Below are 24912 nucleotides of genomic sequence, written 5' to 3'. Positions count from 1 at the left end.
CTGCCTTTCTCTCTCTCTCTCTTTCGGCGGCGATTCGCGTGCAACACTCGTTAGAGAGCATGAGAGTGTCGGCGGGGCTGGCTGGCTCACTTTCAGCCGTAGTCAGCACCTCTTCTGGCGTAATCAACGCTTCAATTATCTGGCCACCCCACCCCACAGTCCTCTCCCTTGACGTTGAAAATCAATCAAAAAAGTAATTGAAAACCCCGCTGCCGCCGCCGCCGCTTTCGCAAAGACTAGCACGTATAGCCAGGATGGGACAGCTATTGCCCTCCTCCCTTTCTTTCGTTCGATCAGCCCCGAGAATAATAATTTCCACGAGTGCCATTTTTATATATTAAAGTGGCGAGAATATAAAAATTTACAACGTCCTAGCGAGAGACGGTGCGGATAGAAATCCAATTTCACTTTCCTGACAAAGCTGCTGCTGTGCGGAGGAGAGAGAGAGAATCTAATCTATAAATCTAATCAAGTAATAAGAAGGCGGATAAAAAATTTAATTAAATGGCTAATGCTTTTTTAGACCTCCCAAACGTAATTGGTACATTCAACCAAGTAGAAAATGATGTCTTTTCCTGCAGCCCGGCCAAGCAAAATAATAACCCACTCTTTCGGTGAATCCCTCCTCTCTTTATTTCACTCTCTTGGCGCGCGAATTGACGAATTTAATCAAAATAATTAAACGAGGACGCCGCCGCGCCATAATTTGTATACAGATATTAAAACTGGGCTGCAGGCTTTTCTGAGAGACGAATCTGCAGCTGAGAGAGAAGAAAGGGCCGGTAATTGGGAGCCGCGAAGCAAATATTATCCCAGCAGGCCCCTTTTAAGTTACTTGAGTAAACAGGCAGGGCTCAGAGATTAATTCTTATTATGGAGAGAGAGAGGCGCACAAAGCGGCCGGCTTATATATTCAGCGTGTTGTTGAACTTGAAAGTCAATTACACGCAGTGTAAGGACACGCATACATGATAATTCACTGCCTCGCCAACGGCTGAATTCGCTTTTCAATGATTTTTTTTTTCATCATTACCATATTATAGTAGAGTGGTTGGGTGCGGTGTAAACATTGCAATAATAAGTTTCCCTTTCATAAATATTGCACGCGCGGGCCGCAGGAAATTAACTTTTTGTATACGGGAGAGTGGAGGAGGAGGGTTGGCGATTGGAATCGCACTCTGGCCAATCAATGCCGATGGAAACTATATCAAATTATTTCCCATCCCTCCGATAAATAAGGCATTTTCCATTAAACTTATTGAATATTTAATGCGGCGACTGCCTCGCCGCGCGCGCGTTTTTTCTTCTCTCCACTTTGTGGAGCAAAAATATTGAGATCGCACTCAGCTCTTGCCACGGCAGCATTTTAATGCGATTTTTCTGAGTGGTAGTGCTGCGCAAAGAGCTTTAATAAAACGTCACTTTTCCGACGTTCCGAGAGAGACGTTGAAATAATTAACTGTGCTTTCTATATCTGCTGGAAAAATAAAAATATATTCACGCAGAGAGAGAAATGTTCATTTTACCAATGTAAGTTCTATATTAAAAATATTTTTTGCCGATAAAACTAAAATTACATCAAAAATTTAAAATAAACTTTTTTTCAAATTATGCTGTGGAAACAAAAATTAGTCACATAGCAAAATGTTTGAACTCCCGTGTTTTTTTTTTCAATTTTAATTATTAATTTATAGTTAATTGATTTGCTTTTAAATACATAATTTATGTTTCTTAAAAAAACCAAAAACAAATAATATTTAAATATCAATATAAAGTTATTAATTAAAAGTTTAAATATTATGAAAATTGCCTAATTTTGCTTTGCAGTTCCTCTAGCTTCAAAAAGCTCGTCAAATAGCCTAATTTAAGATGTGAACTATAATTTTTAATTAATTTAAAAAATTTTAGGAAATGTGTGTGTGCTTATTTGATGATTTTGAGCATCCTATAGCAGTAGAAAATTAATTTAATTCAAATTATGGAAATTTTTTTAAAGATTACAAAAATATACATCCAAATCTAGATCATAAAATTGCTTTAGCAGACTTTGAAACAACTCACTTACATAAGGTTTCTGCAGACTAACTAATTTATGGCCGGCCTTAAGTGCTTTTAGACCAGCCTGCTTTCAACACTTGAAGGATTTTTCCGCCATTTCTTGTCAGTCTCATTCACAATTGAAAGCTTTCTAGCGTGCGAATTTGGATAAATTAAGGTTTCAACCCCTTTCTACGCGCCACCACGCCGGAGAGAGTGCTTTAAAAGGTTTTCCGAATCCGTCAACCACCAGCAACACACACACAGCCGACGACGCAGAGGGATAATGCACTATATACTGCTCCCTTCTAGTCTCATTTCGTCGGGCGACAGTTCACACGCACGCAGTTGGTAACAATCAAACGCAGCATTGTTGAGGAGAGAGTATAGCAGACGACGCCAATCAAGCTTCCATTCACACCCCATAATAATTACGCTAATGAGAAGAAGAGACGCGAAATTTCGTGCAGCTGTTGTTTCGTGCGAGCAGACTTTTAGCATTTCCGAGAAACGGGAAAGCTTTTTCTTTGAGTGGTGCTTTCTTTCTCTGTGTATATATATTTTTGTGCACGTGTTGTAAGCCGTTGACTGGTAAATGTAGTTACTTTGTGAGCCTCTCTCGACGCTCTCCGGCGGGTTCTTATTTAAAAACATTTCACTTAAGCTTTTTTCAACTCCAGTGGCGAGGGCGACGGAGGATCTTTTGAAAAGCTCTGATGATGCCATTGCACGGCGACGACGACACACACACAAGAAGTTAAATCTTTTGGCAAACGATTCAGTCGAGCATTAGTTTAGCCTCGGAAGAAAAAAGTAGAAAGAGAGCTTTCGCGATGGATATATAAACGTGACAGCTAATTAAGATGCAATATTAATTACCAGCGCTGGCATTTATGAGTTTCTTTCTAGAATGCGCCAACAAACGTCGGCTCTCCCACTAAAGGCCGTCAAGAAGATGAAACTCTGCGGAATTAAAGTGAGCTCTGCTGCTGAGAGGGAGGGAAAATGTGATTACATTAGGCTTTCCCGGAGCCTCCCTGGACGGCCCCCACTAAAAATAATAATAATAATTCGGCCCGTGCGCTTCAATAATCCATTTCGTCTGCTCGAAACTTTTTCGGTAAACAGCATATTTCAAGGAGGAGAAAGAGAGAGCAGTACATATTAAAAAAGTTTGCGCACCCACCTCTTTTTCTATCTCTCTCTCCATATAATATTTCTCACTCGGCGGCACACCAGCCTGCACACGCTGCTTATTTTCGCGCAACTCTTTTTCATCCGACTAAACAAATATTCAGTGCACATTAGCGAAATTAAAACGCAGCTCTCGCTTGAACAAAGTAATTTACGCGCTGTGCAAGAAGTGACTATTTTAATTATGCTGCCGTTTTTATAATAACTTTGAAGCTCAAGTTTTAGTTCTACAATTTGCAATGTTCTCAGACAAAAAAATCGTATATATGTATTTTTAAACATTAGTAATTGTGCATTTTATTATTATTAATATTTATTCTCCTCAGTTTTCAAAGTTTAAAATTTTAAAAAGGGATGGGTTTAAAACTAGCAAATAATTTCTAAAACGCCCAATTTATTTTATTGTAATTAAAGTTGTTTTTATAAATTTATTTTTTTTTACTTGAATTTAATAAATTTGTCAATATTAATTTTATCAAAGGGATAGTACAATGTTTATATTTATATTATACAAAATATCAACAATTTATAAATAAAAAATAACAACAAGAAAATTTTCTTATACATATTTAAAAAAAATACTTTACAAGGAAGAAGATTATTATTATACATTTTGCTGGGCCCATCCGTAATTTTTATTCAAAATTGATATTCATACCTATTTATTAATAACAATATTATGCTTTCTAACGATTCTAATTGAAGATGTTTTTTTGAAAAATTAAATATGGCGATTTTTTTTATTATCTCAGCAGAAAAAAGTGTCATGATCATAATATCATGACTTGGCGCTTTTGCCTCATGACGCAATGGTCACACAAGTGGGACGCACAACGCAATAAATTTTATTGCCATTGTTGTAGTGCGCACGGGACATGTTGTTTTTGTCTGCCTAGACAAGCAGGCAGGGGGTGGGGGGCGAGAGAGCGCATTACCCGTATTATTCTTCATTGCGGCTCATCATACAAAGTATTATAGGAGAGAGGCAGGTTTCGCTGCGCAGCCGGAACGGCATAGCCTTTTAGGGAAATTGAAACCTGCCATATCAAGAAAAAGCTCGGCAGCGTCTACTTAAAACAGATGCCTTAAACAAACCGCCCACCACCGAGAAAGAGAGACTGCGCCGCACCACACACAACTTTCCCCTTAATTCACTCTTCTATCCATTTGCAATGATTGCGGCGGTAAAATTGGCCTTTGCGCACACCATCCAATCACTTTTATTGATGGTAATACATTTATAATGCCGGATTAATTTTGCAGCTTACTTTCCGGGGGAGGGGGAAGCATTATTATTATTATTATTATTATTATTGCCGGTATATTTTATTACGCTGGAGATCGGAGACGTATTTATTTGCTAATGGAAAGGCGCGGCCGGCGCGCTGCACACGTCCATTTCTCTAAGAGGTTGATTGCATTAATCAAATTAATCTATTAGAGTTAAAAGTATTAGGAAAGATAAATCTAAAAGTCGGGTGCTCTCAAAGAAAGCAAGCAAGCGGGCGGGCGGAGAGAGGAGGATATAAAATGTGTTTTATTCGCGGCCGCAAAGAGCTGCGCCGGCGGGAAACTAACTTCTTTCTTTCTCTCTTTCCTCCCTTTCCACATTGGAAACAACAGCTCTCCCATTTTCTTGATTGCATTTTCGTCCAATTTAGGTAATGGCCAGTAAAAGACAAACAATGCCATACAATGAGAGGTGAGATATATCGCGGCGTTGGAAAAAGAGCGAGAGCACTTTGCGCGCGCCACTCCTTTCGCTCGCCCCCGAGTCAGTTCATTTCTTGTGCGACACAGCAATCCACTTGAAAGATTATCTCGGCTCAACTGACACACATCAAAAAGTTATGGCAGTCGCCGCGATCGATTTCGGCCCCCCTCCCAGTCTACATTTTTTTCCCTTATATATGTTTTTTATTTCATCTTCTTTTCCATTATTTTATTGCTCCTGAGCAAATTAATAAAATTTGAGCGAATTTTCCGTATTACGCCGCCGTTTTCTGCAAGAAAGCTTTTCCTATTATTACTTTATATTGCTTTCTTTCTCACACAAGCTTGAGCGCCGGGTTCATATCTCTCGTGTGTGTCGTCTAGACACTCGCTCTGCACAGCAAAAACTAATATTACACTGGTGTAACGAAATGGGAGGCCAAATATTGGAGAAAAGAGAGAAGAAAAGTTGTCAACTTTTCCCTCAAATAAAGCGTGTTAAGCAAACATAATTTGTATACGGCTTTTAGAGAGCATATCAGAATCAGATATAAATAATTTGAACTATGTCAATGCAAATTGTTTTTAATTTATTAAGATATTATAAAACCGTCTACAAATTTAAACGCATTATGATCACAAACTTGTTATATAATAATTACAATTAAGGATATATCATCTCTGCATTTTATAATTTAGTAGCAAATACAGTTTATTCACATGTGAATATATATTACTGTTGATGATAGCAGAATAAAATGAAATAAATGATACATGATAAAATAAAAATTTATATTATTATAAATAAATAATAATTATTTTAAATATTAAATCAGATAAATTAAAAAATTGTAAAATTGGATTTTAATCTTGTTGCAAATAATTACATTTGCATAATTTATGTTAAATAGTGTATACATACTTACTTTTTGGAATTCAGTTAATTCATGTCGTGAATTAAAAATACTTTAAAGTGTTAGTTTTATTAAAATATTTAACATTATGTACGCATGTATCTCATAAGTATGATCCAAGAACTTTTTAATTAATTAATTTAATGTCCTCTCCAGGAAAAAAAATTACCATCTAAGTACAGATACTCAGGTTGCGTCAAGTTTTAATTTTGGAGTCAGTAAGAGTTGTTTAAATTTTGACTTGAAAATTAAATGGATTGAAACCGGAATTATTAAATATTTTGAAATTATGGAACACGCAGTCCACTTTTCCTCCCTTCATATAATGTTTTGATAATTCTGTTTAAAGCGGACAGCTTTGCATGAAACTTTCAGTTCATTTTGCTCGCTCTCAACACTCCATGCATAAAAGATATTCTCTTTCTTTCATATGGGCGGAATTAGCCGGCCGGCGCGTTTTCCGCTACACACTGCACAATTTTAATTGCCTCGAAAATTGCTCGGAGACAATGAGAGCATTAGGCCCTCAGGGGATCAAGTGCGTCATTATTTGGCGACTTCATTAAAGCTAGAATAATTAGACGGAGCTAGAAAGAGAAAGAGAGAGAGAGACACACTCGCAGCTAATTACTGCTGCAAGCTGTGTGTTTTTTTGCGAGCGAGCGAGAGAGAGACGGTTGTGTCAACGACAGGCCGTCTGTTGGCAGTGCAACTGCACTGACAATACTATAATTGAAGAGCGGCTCTGGTGACGTGGACAAAGCGCTTTAATTAACTGCTCCAATCACTTCCAATTAGGGATCAATTATCGCGCCAAATGGGCCAAAACGCCGGGCGCGCTTTTCTTTAATTAAAGAGTCACTTTCGAGCTACGGAAAGAACGGGGTGGGTTAGCAAGAGAGAGAAAACTCGGGCGTCTTGTGCTTCTTGTTTTGTTTTGTTCCTCGCCCGCCGCGTCTGCGAGCGAGCGAGCGAGCGAGCGCCCGTTATTACGTGAACACAAAAGTTTTAATTAAGGAAGTAATCATAGGAAAAGTTTTGTGTAATACGTGTTTCTTGGAAATTAATTGGACCCTTTCCCCATCACCGCTCCGCCAGCCATGATGGAATGCCCGGCGGAGAGGGTTGGGTGGACTTTCGTTGGAGGGGGTTGCCTGCCTGCTATATATCGCTTATAGTAATTCCATCTCGCTCGCACACAATGTAAGGAGGGTAGCATATTGGTCCAGCCGTGAGGGGGTGGCTTGACGAGATGATTAGTTTACCAAGCAAACAGCTGAGCGGTAATTACTAAAACGGGTTCTCATTAAGCTCTCTCGGCGTCAGCCACACGGCCCGGCGATTTCATTTAGGATTCCACTCTCGGCCCTCGCTCGCTTGCTCTTGCACACACACACACACACCCGTTCTATTGATCTTTCAAAAAAATTAATTGCGTTCGCTCAATCAATAACAGCGTTGATTAGCCTTATCAGTTTAATCACCGCGCTCCTTTGGCGGTGGCAAGAATAATTCCGGCGCACAAAGCTGTCCGGGGCGCTCTCGCTGGTAATTGCCTGTCAGCCAAAGGTGCTTTCCATTGTTCTTTCCCGATTATTTACACGCGAGTTAATTAAGTTTCCATTTTGCACTCATTCCGGATGTGTGTCGTTAAAATGTAGGCTAATCGCAAAATGTGATGGAAAGCTTAATCAAAACAACTTGATTTCTGGCTGATGGGGAAACTTTTTTGATGGAAAATGTAAATTTCGGTGAAATTTTCAGCTAATTAATGTCAGCGATCAAATAGTGAGCGCATAAAACTTGGTGTATTCTCATACTTTTCTTAATTAATTTTAAGTTACAATAATGAATGGACTTCCTTTTATAGTATCGTCGTAGTCCACAGTGTAGTTTAAAACATTTTTTGGTAAATTTTGAGACTTTTGAAATTGTGCATATCAAACGATTTTCTAATTAAATTCAAAAGCAGCTCAAAGTGGCAGCTTTGCTCGTAGCAGCAAACAATCCAGCAGATTATGAAAATTCAATTAAACACGTCTCAGATTTTCAAAGGCGGGTAAAGAGGCAAAAATGAATTGGAGCTTATTACGGAGAGAAAGCTAGGCAGCGTGCGCGCCGTGTGAGAGACAGCGCGCAGAACTGTTTGTAAATTAATCATCCTGTTAGTGTGCGAGAAAATTTAATTAAGTTGAGGAAGGGATTTGTGTTTATAAGAGAGAATGGGTACGGAGCGAGAGAGAGAGAAAGAGCTCTGGCTGGTGTGTGTGTGCTGCGCAGACAGTTTAATGCGCCTTTGCTACAGGCCAAAGTCAACTCCAAATTCGCAGCTCGAGGAAGTGACGTTGATGTAGTCTATGTATTTTGACTAGGCATAGCGCCACGTTTTGTGCTAATTACGCGCCGGAACGGTCCATCTTCTTGGAAAGCTCAGTTTGCGAATAATTATTAAACACGCGGGTATTAAATTTGTGAATGTGTCATGTCAAGTGCTGCCGGGTGTTTGCTCATCAAGCGCGTTTTAATTAGTCGCGAATTAGATACGGCGGTTCGTGGAATTCTCTAATGCGCAGAAGTCTGTTTTTGACACGCTTGTTGAAACAGAAAAATTCCTGTATGAACTTAGGAGTGTGTATTTTGTGCAATAGTTGCAAAGTCAGGTAAGATCGACCTGAAGAGAACTTCACCTGACAATGTGAGTTCCTGCATTATATGCAGCCGTGCTTGACACCTGTGTCCGGCGGGAAAACAGCTATAGGCGTAGATAGGTGAATAAACTGGAGAAAAGTACTCTATTATTTGTAATAATTCACCTCAAAATTAATTAAATTCATTAAATTTGAAAAAAAAAACATTGTATTCTACTTTTGTATGGAATTCAAAAAACATGACAACTTCTAAAAATGTATTCATAATTATATTATTATACCTTTTTTCAATATTAAACCTGCTGATGACTCTACGAGCCCTTCGTTTTTCTAAAAAAAAAACTTTCATCGCTCAATGAATGTAGAATAATATGATAATTCAAAATTTCAATATTTTTATTTATTCTACTTTAATATTTTGGACATTCGGTTAGCAGTGATTATTTGTAAAATAGCGCAAGGTTAATAAATTGATGATATTATGTGAGCATAAATAAATTTTTTACTTACAGGCACACAAATATAGAATTTAGCAATAGCTTTCTTGAAATAAAAATATTTTTCCTTCGATTAAGCCAATTTTACTCTGTATTATAATTTTTTTTATTATGAATAAAATTCAATAAAAAATACATAACGTTTGGTGGTTGTCATCCATTTTTATAGTTTTCCCTTTTTTTGGGTGAATCAGTGCCGATTTACGGAGGAAATTGTAATGCAAATGCGAGTCTCCTTCCTTTGTGCATGTCCGCCTGTCGTAAAACCATGGGTTCCAAATTCGTCCTCCCCAATAAAAATTGATCAGGACGTGCCGGAGATAAGCGAAAACAAGCGTCATTGCGCGAGTGTGTGTGTACGATCAACGCAATTAGCGGCAGGTCACTCTCCTTCAAAGAGCCACCCCAAAACAATGTCCATTTATTGCAGCCATACAAAACAACGTGTACAGGTTTTCGCATCAGAGGCATCAGCAGCGATCAATAGGGAATGCGGGTGATTAACTGAGTGACTGCTTTTCTCTGTGTGCGCCAGAGAGTTGCTGAGAGCGAATTGCTCAATCGTCGCTTCCAATCAAATTAATGACAAAACACTCGGGCTCATTCGAACACACTCACACACCGAAAAGTCAATTTTAATTATAGAGCCAACGGCAGGCAGGGCTGCTGTTTCGCCCGCGTTTATTTATTTAATCACTAGCTGCTCTCTCACTCGCGGTCTGCCTCACTAATGCACTTTTTTAATTAATTTCTAATGACGGGCGGGACTTGTATGTGTGTGCGAATGTGTGCCCGCCAGAGACAGCTAGCCGGGGACGTAATTACATGGCAAGAATTATTTCGAGAGAGCACAGCGTCGATAATTACTTTCAATTATTCATGGCCGTGGTGCCGGCGCTGCTGATTCCACACATCAGCTGCTGCCCACTTCAATCACTAATTGCACTGCTGGCAATCATTAGCGGAAATGAACTAACTGGTCCGTGTGAATGGGTGGTGCATACACTTATCAAAAGAAATAACGCACACATATTAATTAGGACGCGCCGAACAATATTGCCGTAATTGAGCGCAAATAATTAATCCCCACCACCGTTAATTTCATTTAATTCGCGCTGATCCGCGAAATGAGATTTGATTTTGCGGCGGCACAGCTTTTGATTTGGCTCCGTTGTTATTATATGTGTTTAGCTTAATTGGACAATCGGAAAAACAAATTCACGCTCGGATCTCATTAGGAGAGAAAGAGGTGGTCATTAAAACTGTTTGTTTGAATAGCAATTAAAATTTTAGGGCCAACGGAATTTTAGTAAAATTATTGAATATTGTTGTATTTCAAATTGATTTATCCATGCTAAATTTTTTGCTATAGTTTCTTATAAATTAATTAAAGAATAAAACCTACCATAATTTAATATCTGAACTATTTGCGTTAAATTTTTTTATTCTTCTCATCTATTATATTTTCAATCATTTTGACCGTTTCCTGTTTTTCATATATATTATAAATAAGTTTGATTGAATTCCTTTTGAAACCCCAAAAACCTCTTCAGCTCGGCTCCGATACATCCATCTATTCTCGAGCACGGCTGGCTTTTCAATATCAGCGAAAATCAATACTGAATATATACAAGAGACCCAATTTCCATCAAGCGTGACGAGACTCTGCTCACGCGTTTCATTAATAAAACTCTTCTCCCGTCCCTCTCGGAAGGATAGCGCGGTCCCAATCGCACATACATACATCTTATATGAATTCAAAATTGCATTACGAGAGAAAGAGAGCGGCACAATGATTTATAAGAGATCAATAATATACACTCGACGAGATGAAAAGCTCTTTGCCGCGCGCCACGTGCTGCTACACTGCAGTGCAAAATAAATTTGATTTGCCTTGTGCTGATGGCGAAACTTTCATCTAAAATCCGTTTTGATGATTCGCTCTTCAATTCATTTACGAATGTAGATCTTTGCAAATTGTGTGGTTTTAATTTAATTTAATTCATGTGAAAATCAAACATTCTTTACCTTAATAAATTAAATACTGAACTGCTTCGTCTTCTCTGGAAATCGAAAAAATTGTGTAGTGAAAAATCCTGCTTAATATATTAAAAAAAAAAAAATAATAATAATAGGAAAAGACTTTCTCTTTTGACTCATTTGCTTTTAAAAGGAAATTTTGAACTTAAATATTAACCTTAAGAGTCACACTTAAAAAATCACGTCTTTCACTAGTATTTTTATATCATTCCAATTTAAGATATGGAACAAAAAATTCAGCAGCCTTCACTCACATGAGAGAGCAGATTTTTCCAATTTTAATTATTGATTGGGGGCGCGGTGTGGAGAAAAGAGAATGCCTGCCGTTATTACACTATCTGATCCCTTTTTTATTATTCCTCGTGTCTTGGTGTGCTGCGTCGTTATAGTTTAGAAAACGATATAAGCGACGTATTGAATAAAAAGGCACACAGCAGCCAAGAGAGAGAGGGTGTGCGGTTTGAGAGGCGCAGGGGCAACACACGGGGTGGAAGGAGGAAAAGTTATACTAGCCAGCGTGATCCATTTCGCGGGGCTCTGGAGCTGAAATTGCTTTCCAATCCCCTAGACTTTCTATCAGCCGTTTTGATATTTAAGTTTCTCATAAGTTGTTCGCCTATACACAGCAGCAGCAGCGAAGCAGGAGCGAGAGAGGCAGACCCGATCCATACATGGGTAGCCAAAAAAGTATTTTAGACGTTATCGCGAACCAATTCTTATTTCGTGGCGAAATTGCTTTACCCCTCTTGTTCATGTTATTGAGAGGAGATGAAAAAGTGACACATGCACAAAGGAGCAGTAAATTTAGCGCGCGATACATTTTCCTCGATTTTTCTGGCGCAACCGAACGAACGGATATTGGCCGCAGGAAAACTGGCAGTGCCGTCAACTGTTGCGAAATTGGGTCTGCGTGGCAAAAAGTTGAATTCTGCGATGGGGTAATACATGCAAATATTAACATAAATTAATAAATTAATGTACATTATGATTTAAAAAAATTACAAATTCTTTTTTTTTTTTCAACGAAAGAAATAATAAAACAATTATTTATTTAATTAAGTGGAATTATATATTAGTAATTCATGTCAAGAAATTGATTTCTTGCCCCGTTTCTCTATCAAACACAGAAATTTTTAAATTTCAAAAGTATAAAAATTTGATGAGAAAGTCCGTTTGAAATAATAAAAAATGAATTTCCTAGATGATTGATTGATTTATTATATTATTTTTATTGATTCTACTAAAATCATACAATTAATTCCAATTTTAAGAATAAAAACTCTATTTAAAGGCATCCTGATTAAATAAGTAAACAAAGCTAATTTTTACAAACTCAGTTGAAAAATGACGAGATATGGTAATAAAAATGTGATTTTATTGCATAAATAATTTGGACATAATTATCACTTATTTATTATTATGTAATTACAATTGATCGTGACCAAATATACTACCAATTTTTTCTATTTTAATTTTATTATTACATTTCAGTTTAGTGCAGCACGAAATTAATTAATTGCAACGTTTATTATTGTAAAAAACAAAGAAGTGTGAAATTTTGATATCAATTTGTACAAACAAAAGTAAAACAACAATAAAGAATACTATAAAAAAAAAATAAGCTTTAATCTTATTAAATATTTTTAATTGTAGAATATTAATTTTTAAATAAATAAATATAATTTAAAGAATAATTCTTCACACTTCTTTCTTGCTTAAATTTGGATTATGAAAATAAAAACGACTGGCTCGTCACGTCTGAGCCTCGCGAACTTTCGAGTCGTGGTACATTTTGTGCTGAAATATAAAACGGTGGTGGCGAAAGAGCGCGGCGCGATGCATGGTCTGTGATTAATCTTTGACAAACAGCCAGCGCTGGCTTTTTGTCTAGCACAACAAGAGGCGTCTGATGAGGCAGTCATCGCCACTGCTGCGGTTTGCAGTCTTGCTCTGATGACGAGGTTTTATTATAAATGAACTAATTCAGCTCCAGCCGCCAGAAAAAGAGGAGAGTCGGAGAAAATGCATGTGGACAGCAGTCACCCCTTTACTTGACGCACAATGGGTATCATTTGAAAAAAAGGTGCCAGTTTGAATGGCCACGAATTATGGGTGTGAAGGTCAATTCTTGCAGTGTGTGAGAGAGATTCGGAATCCCCTCTCTGCAAAAAAAGAGCTACGTGTGTGTGTTGGCAACCCCTGCAAATGCCGGCGCTGCTGTAATGCCACCCCATTCAGCATCATCACTACCCCCATTGGTATAAAAATTACCATGACAACTAGAGCTTGATGAATCGCGCGGCATTAGAAACAGATTGTGAATTCATGGCAGGCAACTCTCTCAACTTTTCCTCCGCCGCGAGTGCAGAAAAAAATCTGCTCTCCTTCGGCGCCACCCACTCTAATCAATCTGCTTTTCCGAATGTCCACCAGATTGATTGGCGGCCGCAAAACAAAATTCCGCTCAATTATCCCGGCGGCATTCTGGAAGCGAAAATGCCATTATCTCGCACAGAGATCCCTTCTCTTCTCTATTTTCTCTCCGCACTTGAAATTGAGAGGGTGTGTTTGGCGAGTTTCGCTTCCAAATCCCCAATCAGAAATAGATCCGCATCACATTAACTTGGATAATTGCGTCGGCGAGAGCTAGACGGGACAATGGCTTGCTCTTTCTTAAGTGTCCAATCTCGGAGGAAAATTGTGCCGGGGAGAGATGACGGGGCCAGAGTGGAAAGATATAAATTTATTTTTCCCGCTGGCCGCCGCAAAACCTCACCGCCAATAATGTTATAGACCCGTGCGCGGGCATGGACATTGCTCACGAAAATTAGACAGCGCGATTTATAACTGCTTGATAAATTTCACCTTCCATCGTGTATGGTCGGTGGCAGGAAAAGAGCTCCTACTTCAGCTAGCAAAATAGAATTATCTGCGAGAGCGAGAAAAAAGAGTAAAATAATAGGAAAAATCTCGACTCTCCAAAAGTTATTTATCGGTTCAATGGGCTCTAAAAACACCCCCTTATATCCTGAGCTGCTCTCCTCTTTGCTATTACTTTGATGGTCTCTGCTTCTTCCTTCGCAACGCCAGCCAGCAAGCGCATCTCTCAGCAGCGCCCGCAGAGAGAACGAAGAGCAGCATCGCTTTTATGGAACAGCAAATCGCACTTGCGGCACTAAACGTATCAAAAGGTGGGCATCTGCATAACCGCCCGCAACTCCAGCAAAACTAATTGGCCTTTCAACGTAATGGTAAATTTTATTGATCACAAATATGAGATGTTTTAATAAAAAATAATTTTCAATTACATTATGTTTTGAAATTGCATTACTTATTTACGGCAGGCGTTGAGCTTTCTTTGTTAAAATAATACTAAATAAAATACGTGACCTTCTTTGTAAAATGATTACAAATTTAAGAGTCTATAATTTTTTTTCACAAAAGATTTTAAATTTATAATAAAATATACATCACATTATACAAAAATAGTTTTTTCTCTAGAAATTTCTGGTAAAATTTTTAATTCCTAACGTTCAATTCGACTTATTTATTTAATTATGTGACAAAAAGAACGTTTGTTTGATTTCATTAAAGTTTTTTTAATCTCTATATAGAGAACCATACAAGAATCATCACAAAATAAATTTTTCACGGAACAAGAAATCGCACTGGCTTTTGAGATGACGACGATGACGTGTCATCTACTTTGTCTAATTTTTTTCAATATTTCAACGAAGCTAAGCCAGTTGGTTTCAAAATTTCAGTATAAAACATATGATATTCGACAATTTACTGAAACTATTTATTTAAAATCTTCTCTAGTGTCCATATCATATTATGTTGGTGGCCACTGGTATGGCGCATAGAGTGTTCACGTCTCGGCAGATTGTGGAATAATTTCCTGCCGGCATATAGAGTGAAGCGGCCCGACACAAAAAGCAGCGCGAAATTCTCGGGCAAATTATTTCCTGCGCCAAGTTATTGGCAGGCGGGCGGGCAGCAGCAGCGACCCAGCACTTTCCTCAAGGTATAGTGGAGTAGCCGGCAGTCGGGCCCAACTTTAATAATAAGGGGGCACGTCAACAGCACCACACACAATTTACAAAGAAGCAGAGAGAGCACACAGAGAGTGTATGGTAATTAGGAGAGTTTTGCCTGCACAAGAGAAGGAAGGTATAGCGGAGCGAAGCAGCCAGCAGCTAATGGCCAATTTGCGTGGTTCGCTCCTCTCGCCGGCAACAACCATTCTAACAACTAACTCGTGATTGCAAAGCTGCTCCTCAAAGAGGCGGGCGGGCGGCCCTTATGATAATAATAACACGGGGCGTAATAATAACCGCCGCCAGAGAGAGAAGCATCCCCTCCCTCTCTCTCCACCTTTTCAGCCCCTAATTGGTTTTTGTTTAATTAAAATGATGAATGAACTCAATAATCGACGCCGCGCGCGCACGTGATGGCATCTCTCTCTCATTCTCCTTCTCATATTATATTAAAAGCAGGCCGCGCCATAGATCACAAACTATTTTTAATATCTACTACCGGGAGAGAAAGAGACGAGTTTTGTGGGTGCTGCGCTTCGGCACCGGGGATCATCCCGTAATAAAAAAGCAATGTAGTAGTAGTTGCAGCAGCAGCAGCCATTCTTTTCCGTTTTTTAATAAAAGAGATGATTTTTCATCACTCTCCTCCACCGCCGCCTGCCACACACTCTGCACTAACTGCCGCCGCCGACGCCGCTCTTTCATTAAAAAAGTTTTCAATTTTAATTTCATTCTCTCTCGCTCTTGCTTGCTTGCTCGCCTGCTTGCAATTTAAGTAAAATAAATTACACAAAGCGGCTGTTAGAATTTCATTAAAAAGCGGCTAAGCTTCTCTTTCTCCCTCTTTTTATATGTAAAAAAGAAAACAAGGCTGAAATTGCCTCGCGCGTCGACGGTGGACGAATTAATTAACAAGTACGAAAAAACAGCGCGTTTCGTTTTAATCAACGCCCCGCGCCAACCCACGTGGCGGCCAATTATCGCAGCCGAAAAATTATAATTGAGATACTTGGTTTTTGAGACTCACCGTGCGTTTTAGTTGCCGGATCCGCGCCGAAACCGTACTCGCCTATGGTGCCGGTGGTTGGGGAGGTCAGAGGTCGGTCTGTCCCGTCCGTCCGTCCAAGAAGTTCGGCTGCTCGCGCTCAGCGTCCTGCGACCAGAGAAGTCACTTCTCGACTGTGTTATCTCTTGTGGATTTTCCCGCACACTAGCGAGTCTCACTGCTCCCCGCGTGCGCCGCCTGCGCGCTTCAACCCTTGCTGCCGGCGAGGGTGGCGCATGCGCCCCCCACCCCTTCCGCCGGCACCCCTCACCTGCCGGCAACCAGACTGGACACTAAGGGACACACAGCACAATGTATTTAAAAATGAATTTAAATTTAATATTGAAATTGAATAACTGCATTAATAAAATTTCATTTTTGTATTTTATATGTTCAGAGAGCTACTGGAAAACTTTATATTCTTGAATTGAAATGCAAAATATTATAACAAACTTTATCTTAAATTTTCATAATGCGCATATTATAAATACAATTATTATGCATAATGAAAAGTTATAAAATAATAGTTTTTAATTTGCATTTTTTTAAGATCTTATTTAAAATAAAAATTTTGAATAAATTTTATTTTTTAAATAATTATTTATTTTAAGCATTTATTAATTTTTATAATATTATTATTCATTGCATCTAATTCCCATATAAATATATGAAAACAAAGAATAACAGAAAATGTTTATTTTGCCAAGTTGTTAATTCTAAAAATATTTATACATTTTACCTTCACTACTTTGGAATAGAGGGAATATTTGGAAAAACGTTTTGCTAGGTTTATCAGTGGCTGCCTTACGATTGTGTTAATGTTGTTTTTATCTGCCACATAACAAGAATCAATTTTTTTCCTTTGCTGAGTTAAATATTTAGAAAAAAATATTGATATGAAATCAAATTACATTTTCTTTATTTATATTCCCTAATATTTCTCGTCTCTCTAATAATCCAGATAAGAAACTATACAAAAATAACTTTTATTCTGCATATGGCAAAAAACATAATTATTCATGTGTAGTAGCATAATGTCATGATAAGAATTATCAGCAAAAACATTAAGAATTCCGGCGATACTTCTTGTCTTTTCCTGTTTCCTCTTCCTTTGCGCAATCCAACCAGTAACGATGAACGTTTTATTTTTTGATAATTCCCAGAGCTCAACCGGCCGAGATTGCGGGCATGGCTTGTGTGCAAATTGCGCGGAGAAGTTAAACATTGCAAAAATCATTCACACGCCGAGATAAAAGAAAATCCGTTTGAGTAGCAATGAGACGTTTAGTACTTTTGATAGTTTTGAGTCAACATGTTTGTCAAATTCAAAGTTCACCAGGACTTCATGATGATGGCGACGAAGTAGGTTTTACATTGCGTTTTAAATTTTCCTCTGGATTGTGTAATTTTTTTATCACATTTTTTGCTGTAGTCTGACGATTTTGCCGTGGTTAACGTTGCTGTTATAAAAGACAGGTATGGTATTAAATTAAAAATTTATTATTAATTTTCTTAATTCTCGTCACCTCTGCTACAGTTTGAAGGAAATTAGGGATGGGGTGAGAGCTTTGGTCAAAAATACACCAGGACATCAATCAGAAGACGCTCTTTCGGATTTGAGGTAAACTAATTTTTTTTTTTTTTTTTTATAATAATCTCCGGAATAAATGGTACACACATGCTTTTTTTAAATTTATACTTTGAATTAGGACGGGTTTTCAATCTGTACTAGAATATTATGCCAATAATACGTGTCAAACGGGCGTCCAAGAAATGAAGGAAAATTTTAATAATTTTGCAAAGGAAATTAAAGTAAGATTGTTAAAATAATTGAATAGATGATATTTTGAGCTTTTTATACATAATTAAGGAATCTTTGGAGACGACGGAAGAAAATATACTCGCCTCAATTAAGGACCTGAAGGATATTTTGAATGCAAAAAAGGTTAAACGTTATAGAGATTTTATATGTAGTTAATTTTATATTTTATTTACATAAACAGATGAATTCACGGGATGCTCGTTGCAACAATAAAGTGGGTATGTTGTGTAATAATTCAAAATTATTTTGCATATCTTTATTTTAAAATTCAACTCAGGAGAACCGCTTCATACAATAAGACTCCCTAAATCTGATAAAACTTTTTTGATTTACCAAAAAAATGTGAGCAATAATTTGTATTAAATATATTTTTTGTATAATACTAATAAATATGGCGCAGGGTCGTGGAATTGATGGAACCCAAGCAAGGGAAGTTTGCAGCGATCGTGGTATGATTTTGGCCTCGTTCAAAACTTTGGACCATATAAAAGAACTGTGTAGCGTGCTCTCAGACAAAGGTGAAAAATTTGTATTTGAACACAAAAGAATCCATCAAGTCAATTTTTGGAACAAATTATTTTGAATATTTAAGGCTCGGAATGCTGGACATCAGGGAAAGAGCAGAAGCGTTGGGGGAATAAAATTTTCTATTGGCAGACTGGCGAATTAGTTGACCCAACCTTGCTGCTGAATAGAGACCCAGCAACTCCAATTTTTTCGAAGCAGAGTGCAGATCGCTGCATTAACATTTCCAACTGCCAGCTCGCAGTTTCAGCTTGTACTTGGCGCTACACTTGTGTTATTTGCGAAGAGCCCGATTATTGCTAAAATTGTTAAAAATTAAGCAAAAATTTTATTAGCAATCAAAAGTTAAATACTTTTTTTGAAAAAAAAAATGCAAAATAATTAATATTTTTGGCAGAGATGCTATATAGGCACAATTAATGAAAACAATTATATTAATTTTTCGTCTGATTTTGTCATACAAAAAATTTAAAATTGGAAAGAGGAGAACAAGTGATTAAAATAATTTGAAAAATTTAATTATTTTTAATTATGTGTTTTAGAAAATTGCACATTTCATTAAAATAATATAACAATTTAGAATATCGCATAATTATCAATAAGAAGTTTATAGAGCTAAGAGAAACTGTATTCGGATAGTACGTAATTCAATATAATTATAAAATATATTTTTGCTATTGTCCGTTAATTCAATAATTAAGAAATTCTAGATTACAAAGTTTTGTACTTCTATTGCAATTTTTTTTTTTAAGAAGTGAATTTTTATGATGCAACTTTAATTTTCAATATTTGAACATGTATGAAAAATTATGAATAATTATGACGATAAATAAAATTTTATTGAAAAATTTTCAGATTTTATTAATTTTTCAAGCAAAAAATTTAATTGTCAAAATTTTAATTATTTATTTATTCTCATAAGGATTTTAAAATTATCGTTTTTTTAATGGAAATTGAAAAGAATTTATACAATAATATTATATAATTTTATATAATAATTAACATTATATTTAATATTGCATTTATACTGCAAGCGCTGCACGCGCATGGTCGGCGCCCCGCCCCCTTCATGCTGATCAGTCTGTTGATTTGTAAACATTGCTTTTATTTACTGAAGTTTTTAAACTTTAAACAAGTACATATTATTTTCTTAATAGTGCCGAAAATAACTATTCAGATTATATCAGAAGAACCAAAAATTCAACCCTTTTCCGACCAACTTCAATAATGGACCTTCCACCTTCCAACGAGAGCTACAAGGACATGAATTACTGGAACGAGCGGTACAAGACCGAGGAAAAGTACGACTGGTTCAAAACGTACAAAGATTTCGTCCACCTTCTGGAGGAGCACGTCAAGAAATCGGACAGAATCCTCATGTTAGGTGTGTTTAAATTTAAAAGTTTGGTCATTTTAAATTAATTAATTTAATTGAAATTCCAGGCTGTGGAAACAGTTGTTTGAGTGAACAGATGTTCAACGACGGATTCAAACACATCGTCAACGTGGACTTTTCCGACATTGTTCTTAAGAAAATGCGCCTCAAACTGCCGAGCATGGAGTGGTTAACCATGGACATAAAACACTTGGCCTTCATTGCTGGAAGTTTCGACGTGGTGATTGAAAAAGGAACCCTGGACGCACTTCTCGTCGAAGAAGACGTTTGGCACATTTCCGAAGAAGGGGCCGAAATGATGTCCCAAATCGTTGAAAATGTAAACTTTTTTTAAATAATATTTTCTTAATAAAATCTCCTTGTATTTTAGGTCAGACACGTTTTAACGCCGTCCGGGAAATTTCTGTCGATCACTTTCGCCCAACCTCATTTTCGGATGCCGCTGATACGAAAAGAATTTTGGGATGTCAAGTATGAAACTTTTGGAGACGGTTTCCACTACTTCTTCTACGTGGCCAAAATGAAGCAAGAGGCGGATGAAGATAGATGACGATCTTTGAAAAAAAAACATTGATTTTTAAATCAAGTTTGCTCAAAAACCTTTGAAATTTAGGCAATGTCGAAAGTTTTTATCTTCAATGGGACACCAAATGATTTTGTTCATCAGTTTCCTGAATCTATTCGGAATTAATTAATATCTCAAGACTGACAATCGTGCATTTTAAAGGAAATAACAGTTAACATTTTAATGTCATAAGAGCAAAAAATATTGACCAATTTTCTAATTATAATTCTTATATGTTGATCATTATAATGTACTATTTTACTTTTGAGTTTTATAATAAAGATTATATTTTACATTAACCAGAAACCTCTATTTTATCCCTTGTAACAACAGTTTGGTTCTATTTAATTGAAACTCTATGTATAATGAAATGACAATTTTAAAATAATAACAAACATAAAATAATTTGAGTTCTCGGGTTTGAGTTTCTCATTCGTAAGATAGGCAGAAAAAACCAGTCGAGCCAGAATTTTAATTGAAGCTGCTTCCACATTTATTACAAATGTACAAGTACACGGAACTAATTTCAAAAGGCATTCCATAACCAAAGAGATACACTGATACATTGATTACAAAGTAATGCAAAGGCGGAAATCAGAATTTTCAATTCAAATAGGTGCGTTAAAATTAAGTAAAAACAGGCATCGTTTAACAGTAAACTGGTGAATGTTGGTGCAGCAATTTAATTTAGCGCCCTAATTCAGTCTTAATAAAAATGCTCCATCCGTATTCTTCTGACCAATTCTTGCAGTCGCTTACTTCAACAGTCATTCCAATAGAAAAATACATATCTGAACAGCAACTAAGAGCATTGTCCTCTGTTTGTGTACAAGTGTAGGTGGTGATTGAGTTGCTTTGAAACCGAGGCACATCAGCATTAAAATCATTTCGGTTCATTTACTTGGCGAATCAGTTTCCAACAATCCAGGAACAAAACTCAACAATCAGAATACGTGAGATTTGGGGTTTACAATTTTTTTCTCAACTAGTTGGCAACTAACAAACGGTTAAAATTTTCATACAAAATTACATTTAAAATGAAAGATTTTCATGCTCGCATCACAGATTTTACAAATGACAATGAAAAATAAAATAAGTTGCCTGATCTGGACTAACTGCTTCTGACAAAATGATATGCTGATTCGGGTTGCATTTTTTTCTGCGTGGTAGAATCTTCGAGGCAAATCCTTCAGTTTTACTTTTAACTATCAGACAATTCCAGTGCCAGCCGGTTATAATGAAAGCACTGAACGAAAGCAAAAATCCACTCCCGTTTTAACTCTTCTTACGAATTAAAATATAAATCTTAAGTGCAAGCCTCCAGCTTCTTCCAACTTCTTCTTAATTTATTAAAAGCCTTAAAAGCAATCGGAAACGAGGCAAAACTAACAACAATGGAATCAATTAAGGATAAAATCGGCACAAATGAACATAATCCTAGAAAGAGACCCAGTACAATTTCCCACACAATTTTTGCCAGCACAGGCCGTGTTGAAAAGAATCGGAGAGAGGCGGTTCCGTGAAAAGTCAATCGGAGAATACTTGATGGAGGTTTGTTTGGAGAGAGGGGTTCTTTTCATTCTTGTAGGTCCCAATTCTTCTCCAGGCATTCCTCATTCGTCCTTGGGCTTTTCCACCTGATCCTCCTCTTCCTCAGAATAATCTGTGGGTTTCTCACCGGGCTTCAGCAGACGACCCACGTAAGTGTATTTTTCTGAAAATACATTAAAAAAATTAATCAAGAAGTCGTTGAAACAAAAATTAATTTGTAAATCAAGATTTGGGAAAGGCAAGGAATAATTTAAAATACTATCAAAGTGCTTAATTTTGGAGTCGACGATTTTTCTGAAATTTATTTGTCAGAATTGTCTGTGGATATTTCGCAATATTTTTTTCTCAGCGCCTAGCCTTTCTAATTGTAAGGTCAACAATAAATTGCCATACCCAAAAAAAAACAGCAGCTTCTTGTAATCTTAAATAACAATAAAAAAATATGAAATAAAATCATAAGCAAACTGGAAAATTTATGTAAAATTCTCTTTTATGAAAGAACTAAGATTTCTTAAATCTTTTAAAGGCGATTTTTTGGTGCGAGTGCATTTTGGTGAGGGTCAATGCTACGTCAATAACCCTTATAAGCTTTACGTTGCAGTAATCAACATGACAAAAACTTTTCCACTTGAAATAAACACAAGCAAATGAGAGTGACGCAATCTATTGCGTTTTGGATTTATGAATTTCAGATAAATTGATTCTAGATAAATAAAAACTGTTAATCAAATTCATTCAGATTAATGATTTCTGATTAATTATTTTCATACAAATGCTGAAAAAGTTTTCGGATAAATAAGAGGTTCCCACATTTTGTTATTTTCTTTGGTTAGCAAAGTATATTAGACCAATTTTTTACCAGAATTCAAATAGGACAAAAAAATAATGAGTCAAAAATTTATTGACAGTGGGAATATTCAAATCATTTATCAGATGATAAGTTAATAATCGACAGGATAAAAAAAAATCTAACTAATTCTGTTTTCAGAAAGAGGAAATGATTGTTGGAATAAGTATAAGTGGGTTACAAGGTTACAGTGCAGTTTTTGGCCAAGGAAAGTTGGCTGCAATCATGCGGCACAAAATGTATGGTTGGAGCCTGGCACTATCGTGGTTTCTCTTTTGATTATTTTTTTTCTCTTTCCGCAATTAGTTAGCCACAATCATTTTACTTAAAAACTTCTTAATTCGAGTAGGTTTCAATTAAATTTTTTAATGATCTAGTTATCAATAGTTTGCAGTGACTTTGAGTTCTGGAGTGAAGAGTTCGTAGCGATTAATGACTTTTGTTATCTTATCAAAAGATTACAACATACCCAAAATATATCATTACGTTATGCCAGCGGCCCTAAAACGTTAGGTTTTCCCCTTGAAAAAATTCAACTTTTTTAATTTGGTGTGTAAGAAATAATTGTTATCATTAAAAGGTTTACTTTTCAAATATAAATGTTGGAAAATAAATAAATAGATGATTCTCATTGCATGCCTTATACTATTTGCTGTGAGAAATTCCACATGAACAACAGCTGCAGGGTAAATAGTGGCGTTTACCACTCAAATGAATAGCAAAGTACTGTAAATAATTCTTAGTCGTGTTTCAATGCAGCAAACAAGAATTCTGTCTTGACTGCAGACTTAATTTATAATTAAATCCAGTAATTTTATTAAAGATTTGTAATTATTGAATCAATAAATAAGTGGCTTTTAAAACGTCAGTGAAGAAACTGGCTGTCAGCAGTCACTAATCAATGCTAATTGAGTGCAAATCAGTCTGCAGTCGGTGAAGAAACAGTTTAATTTTCTTCTTTTCGAAGGCGAATGACTTTCTTTTGAATTCCAGTGACTGTGGTCAAAAATATTAACGAAAGAAAGAGAAGAAAAAAATCTGCACTGTCACCAAACTCTCCCCTTGCCTAGAGAAAAGGATTGTGACGCACGGACTTGTCGAGAAACAAGAGAGGGGTGCATATCTTAAAACTTAATTGGCTTTAATTGACTGTTAATTACCGGTGAACTGCATTTCCCACTCGCGCACCGACTCCATCTCGGCGGGGGTAAGGTCACTGAGGTCATCGTACTCGTCTTTGCCAGGGCCGACCTGGAAGGTGGCCAAGCCCCTGCTCGCGTCCCTGCCGCCGAAGGCCGCGTACGGTCCGCCTGAAATTGGAATTGAAAGGTCAGAGGAGAGGTCATGCAGTTATAGGGTGGGAGGGGGCGAACCTGGGCCGTAGAACCTGCGGCCCCTGGTGACGTCGAAGACCTTCCCGTTGACGGCGATGAGGATGCGGCCGTCGCCGGAGTCGCCGGCGAAGGCGCGCAAATCCTCCACGGTGAAGTCCTTGCGCAGCTTCGGCAGCTCAGGTTCGGACACGTGGGCCGCGGCGGCCGCCGACGGCTGTCGGCTCTTCCAGATTTTGTACAGCAACACGAGGATGAGCCCGACGAGGGCGATGTTGAGGGGACTGGACACGATCTGCAGCAGCACCTCGACCAGCACACTGCCGCCCCCGGCCGGAGCCGCCTCCGCCTCGGGCACCTTCTCGGCCATCTTTCGCTGCGCCTCTTCTTTTTCACTGACGTTTCCTTTTGGCTCGCGATTCGCTTTTCGCAGAATTAACTCTCAAGACAGTGCGATCTGTGTGTATGGATGAGTGTGTGCGATTTGATATGAAATGAATGCGGAGGCCGCAGAGCGGGGCGTCACGCTCACCGGACGGACACTTTCTCTCCAAGTGTTTGCTAAAACGCCCGGGAGATAGCGCCACAAGTACTAAACTTACTTTTAATATTAAATGTTAAGGACTCCTTATTGACATGGTCAAATCAAGTTTACAACAATTGGTAATTGGTTTGTTATTAAATTCCCAATAATTGCCAAAAATGATTTCTATTGTTGTAAAGACTTGATTTGACTATGTCAAAAAG

General features: G+C 37.4%; 3 protein-coding genes across 5 annotated transcripts; 2 read left to right on the top strand and 1 right to left on the bottom strand.

The window, feature by feature from the left end:
* Positions 1–16314: 16314 nt before the first annotated feature.
* On the top strand, positions 16315–19123 carry LOC132198859 (uncharacterized). Of its 3 annotated transcripts, none has more exons than XM_059623126.1 (10): positions 16315–16442; positions 17292–17490; positions 17561–17604; positions 17666–17749; positions 17838–17940; positions 17999–18073; positions 18132–18168; positions 18228–18292; positions 18351–18468; positions 18543–19119. In XM_059623126.1, exons 2-10 carry the CDS (start codon positions 17404–17406, stop codon positions 18776–18778), a joined length of 849 nt encoding a protein of 282 aa, XP_059479109.1. In that variant the 5' UTR covers positions 16315–16442; positions 17292–17403; the 3' UTR covers positions 18779–19119. The 3 variants fall into 3 exon arrangements, with proteins under 3 accessions (XP_059479109.1, XP_059479107.1, XP_059479108.1); XM_059623124.1 differs by having other exon boundaries at positions 16316–16442; positions 17832–17940; positions 18543–19123; XM_059623125.1 differs by lacking the exon at positions 16315–16442 and having other exon boundaries at positions 17267–17490; positions 17832–17940; positions 18543–19123.
* Positions 19124–19538: 415 nt separating this feature from the next.
* On the top strand, positions 19539–20729 carry LOC132198891 (EEF1A lysine methyltransferase 4-like). Its single transcript, XM_059623170.1, has 3 exons — positions 19539–19859; positions 19919–20190; positions 20242–20729. The coding sequence occupies exons 1-3, from the start codon at positions 19703–19705 to the stop codon at positions 20419–20421; spliced, it is 609 nt and encodes a 202-aa protein (XP_059479153.1). The 5' UTR covers positions 19539–19702; the 3' UTR covers positions 20422–20729.
* Positions 20730–20905: 176 nt separating this feature from the next.
* LOC132198640 (membrane-associated progesterone receptor component 1-like) lies at positions 20906–24699 on the bottom strand. Its single transcript, XM_059622792.1, has 3 exons — positions 24208–24699; positions 23995–24144; positions 20906–22150 (listed from the first exon to the last, which is right to left on the bottom strand). Exons 1-3 carry the CDS (start codon positions 24533–24535, stop codon positions 22050–22052), a joined length of 579 nt encoding a protein of 192 aa, XP_059478775.1. The 5' UTR covers positions 24536–24699; the 3' UTR covers positions 20906–22049.
* Between the last annotated feature and the right edge of the window lie 213 nt (positions 24700–24912).

This window comes from Neocloeon triangulifer, unplaced genomic scaffold (assembly GCF_031216515.1).
Source record: "Neocloeon triangulifer isolate White Clay Creek 2 clone unplaced genomic scaffold, ASM3121651v1 ptg000013l, whole genome shotgun sequence".
Taxonomy (NCBI): domain Eukaryota; kingdom Metazoa; phylum Arthropoda; class Insecta; order Ephemeroptera; family Baetidae; genus Neocloeon; species Neocloeon triangulifer.
This window is presented reverse-complemented; position numbering and strand designations above follow the sequence as displayed.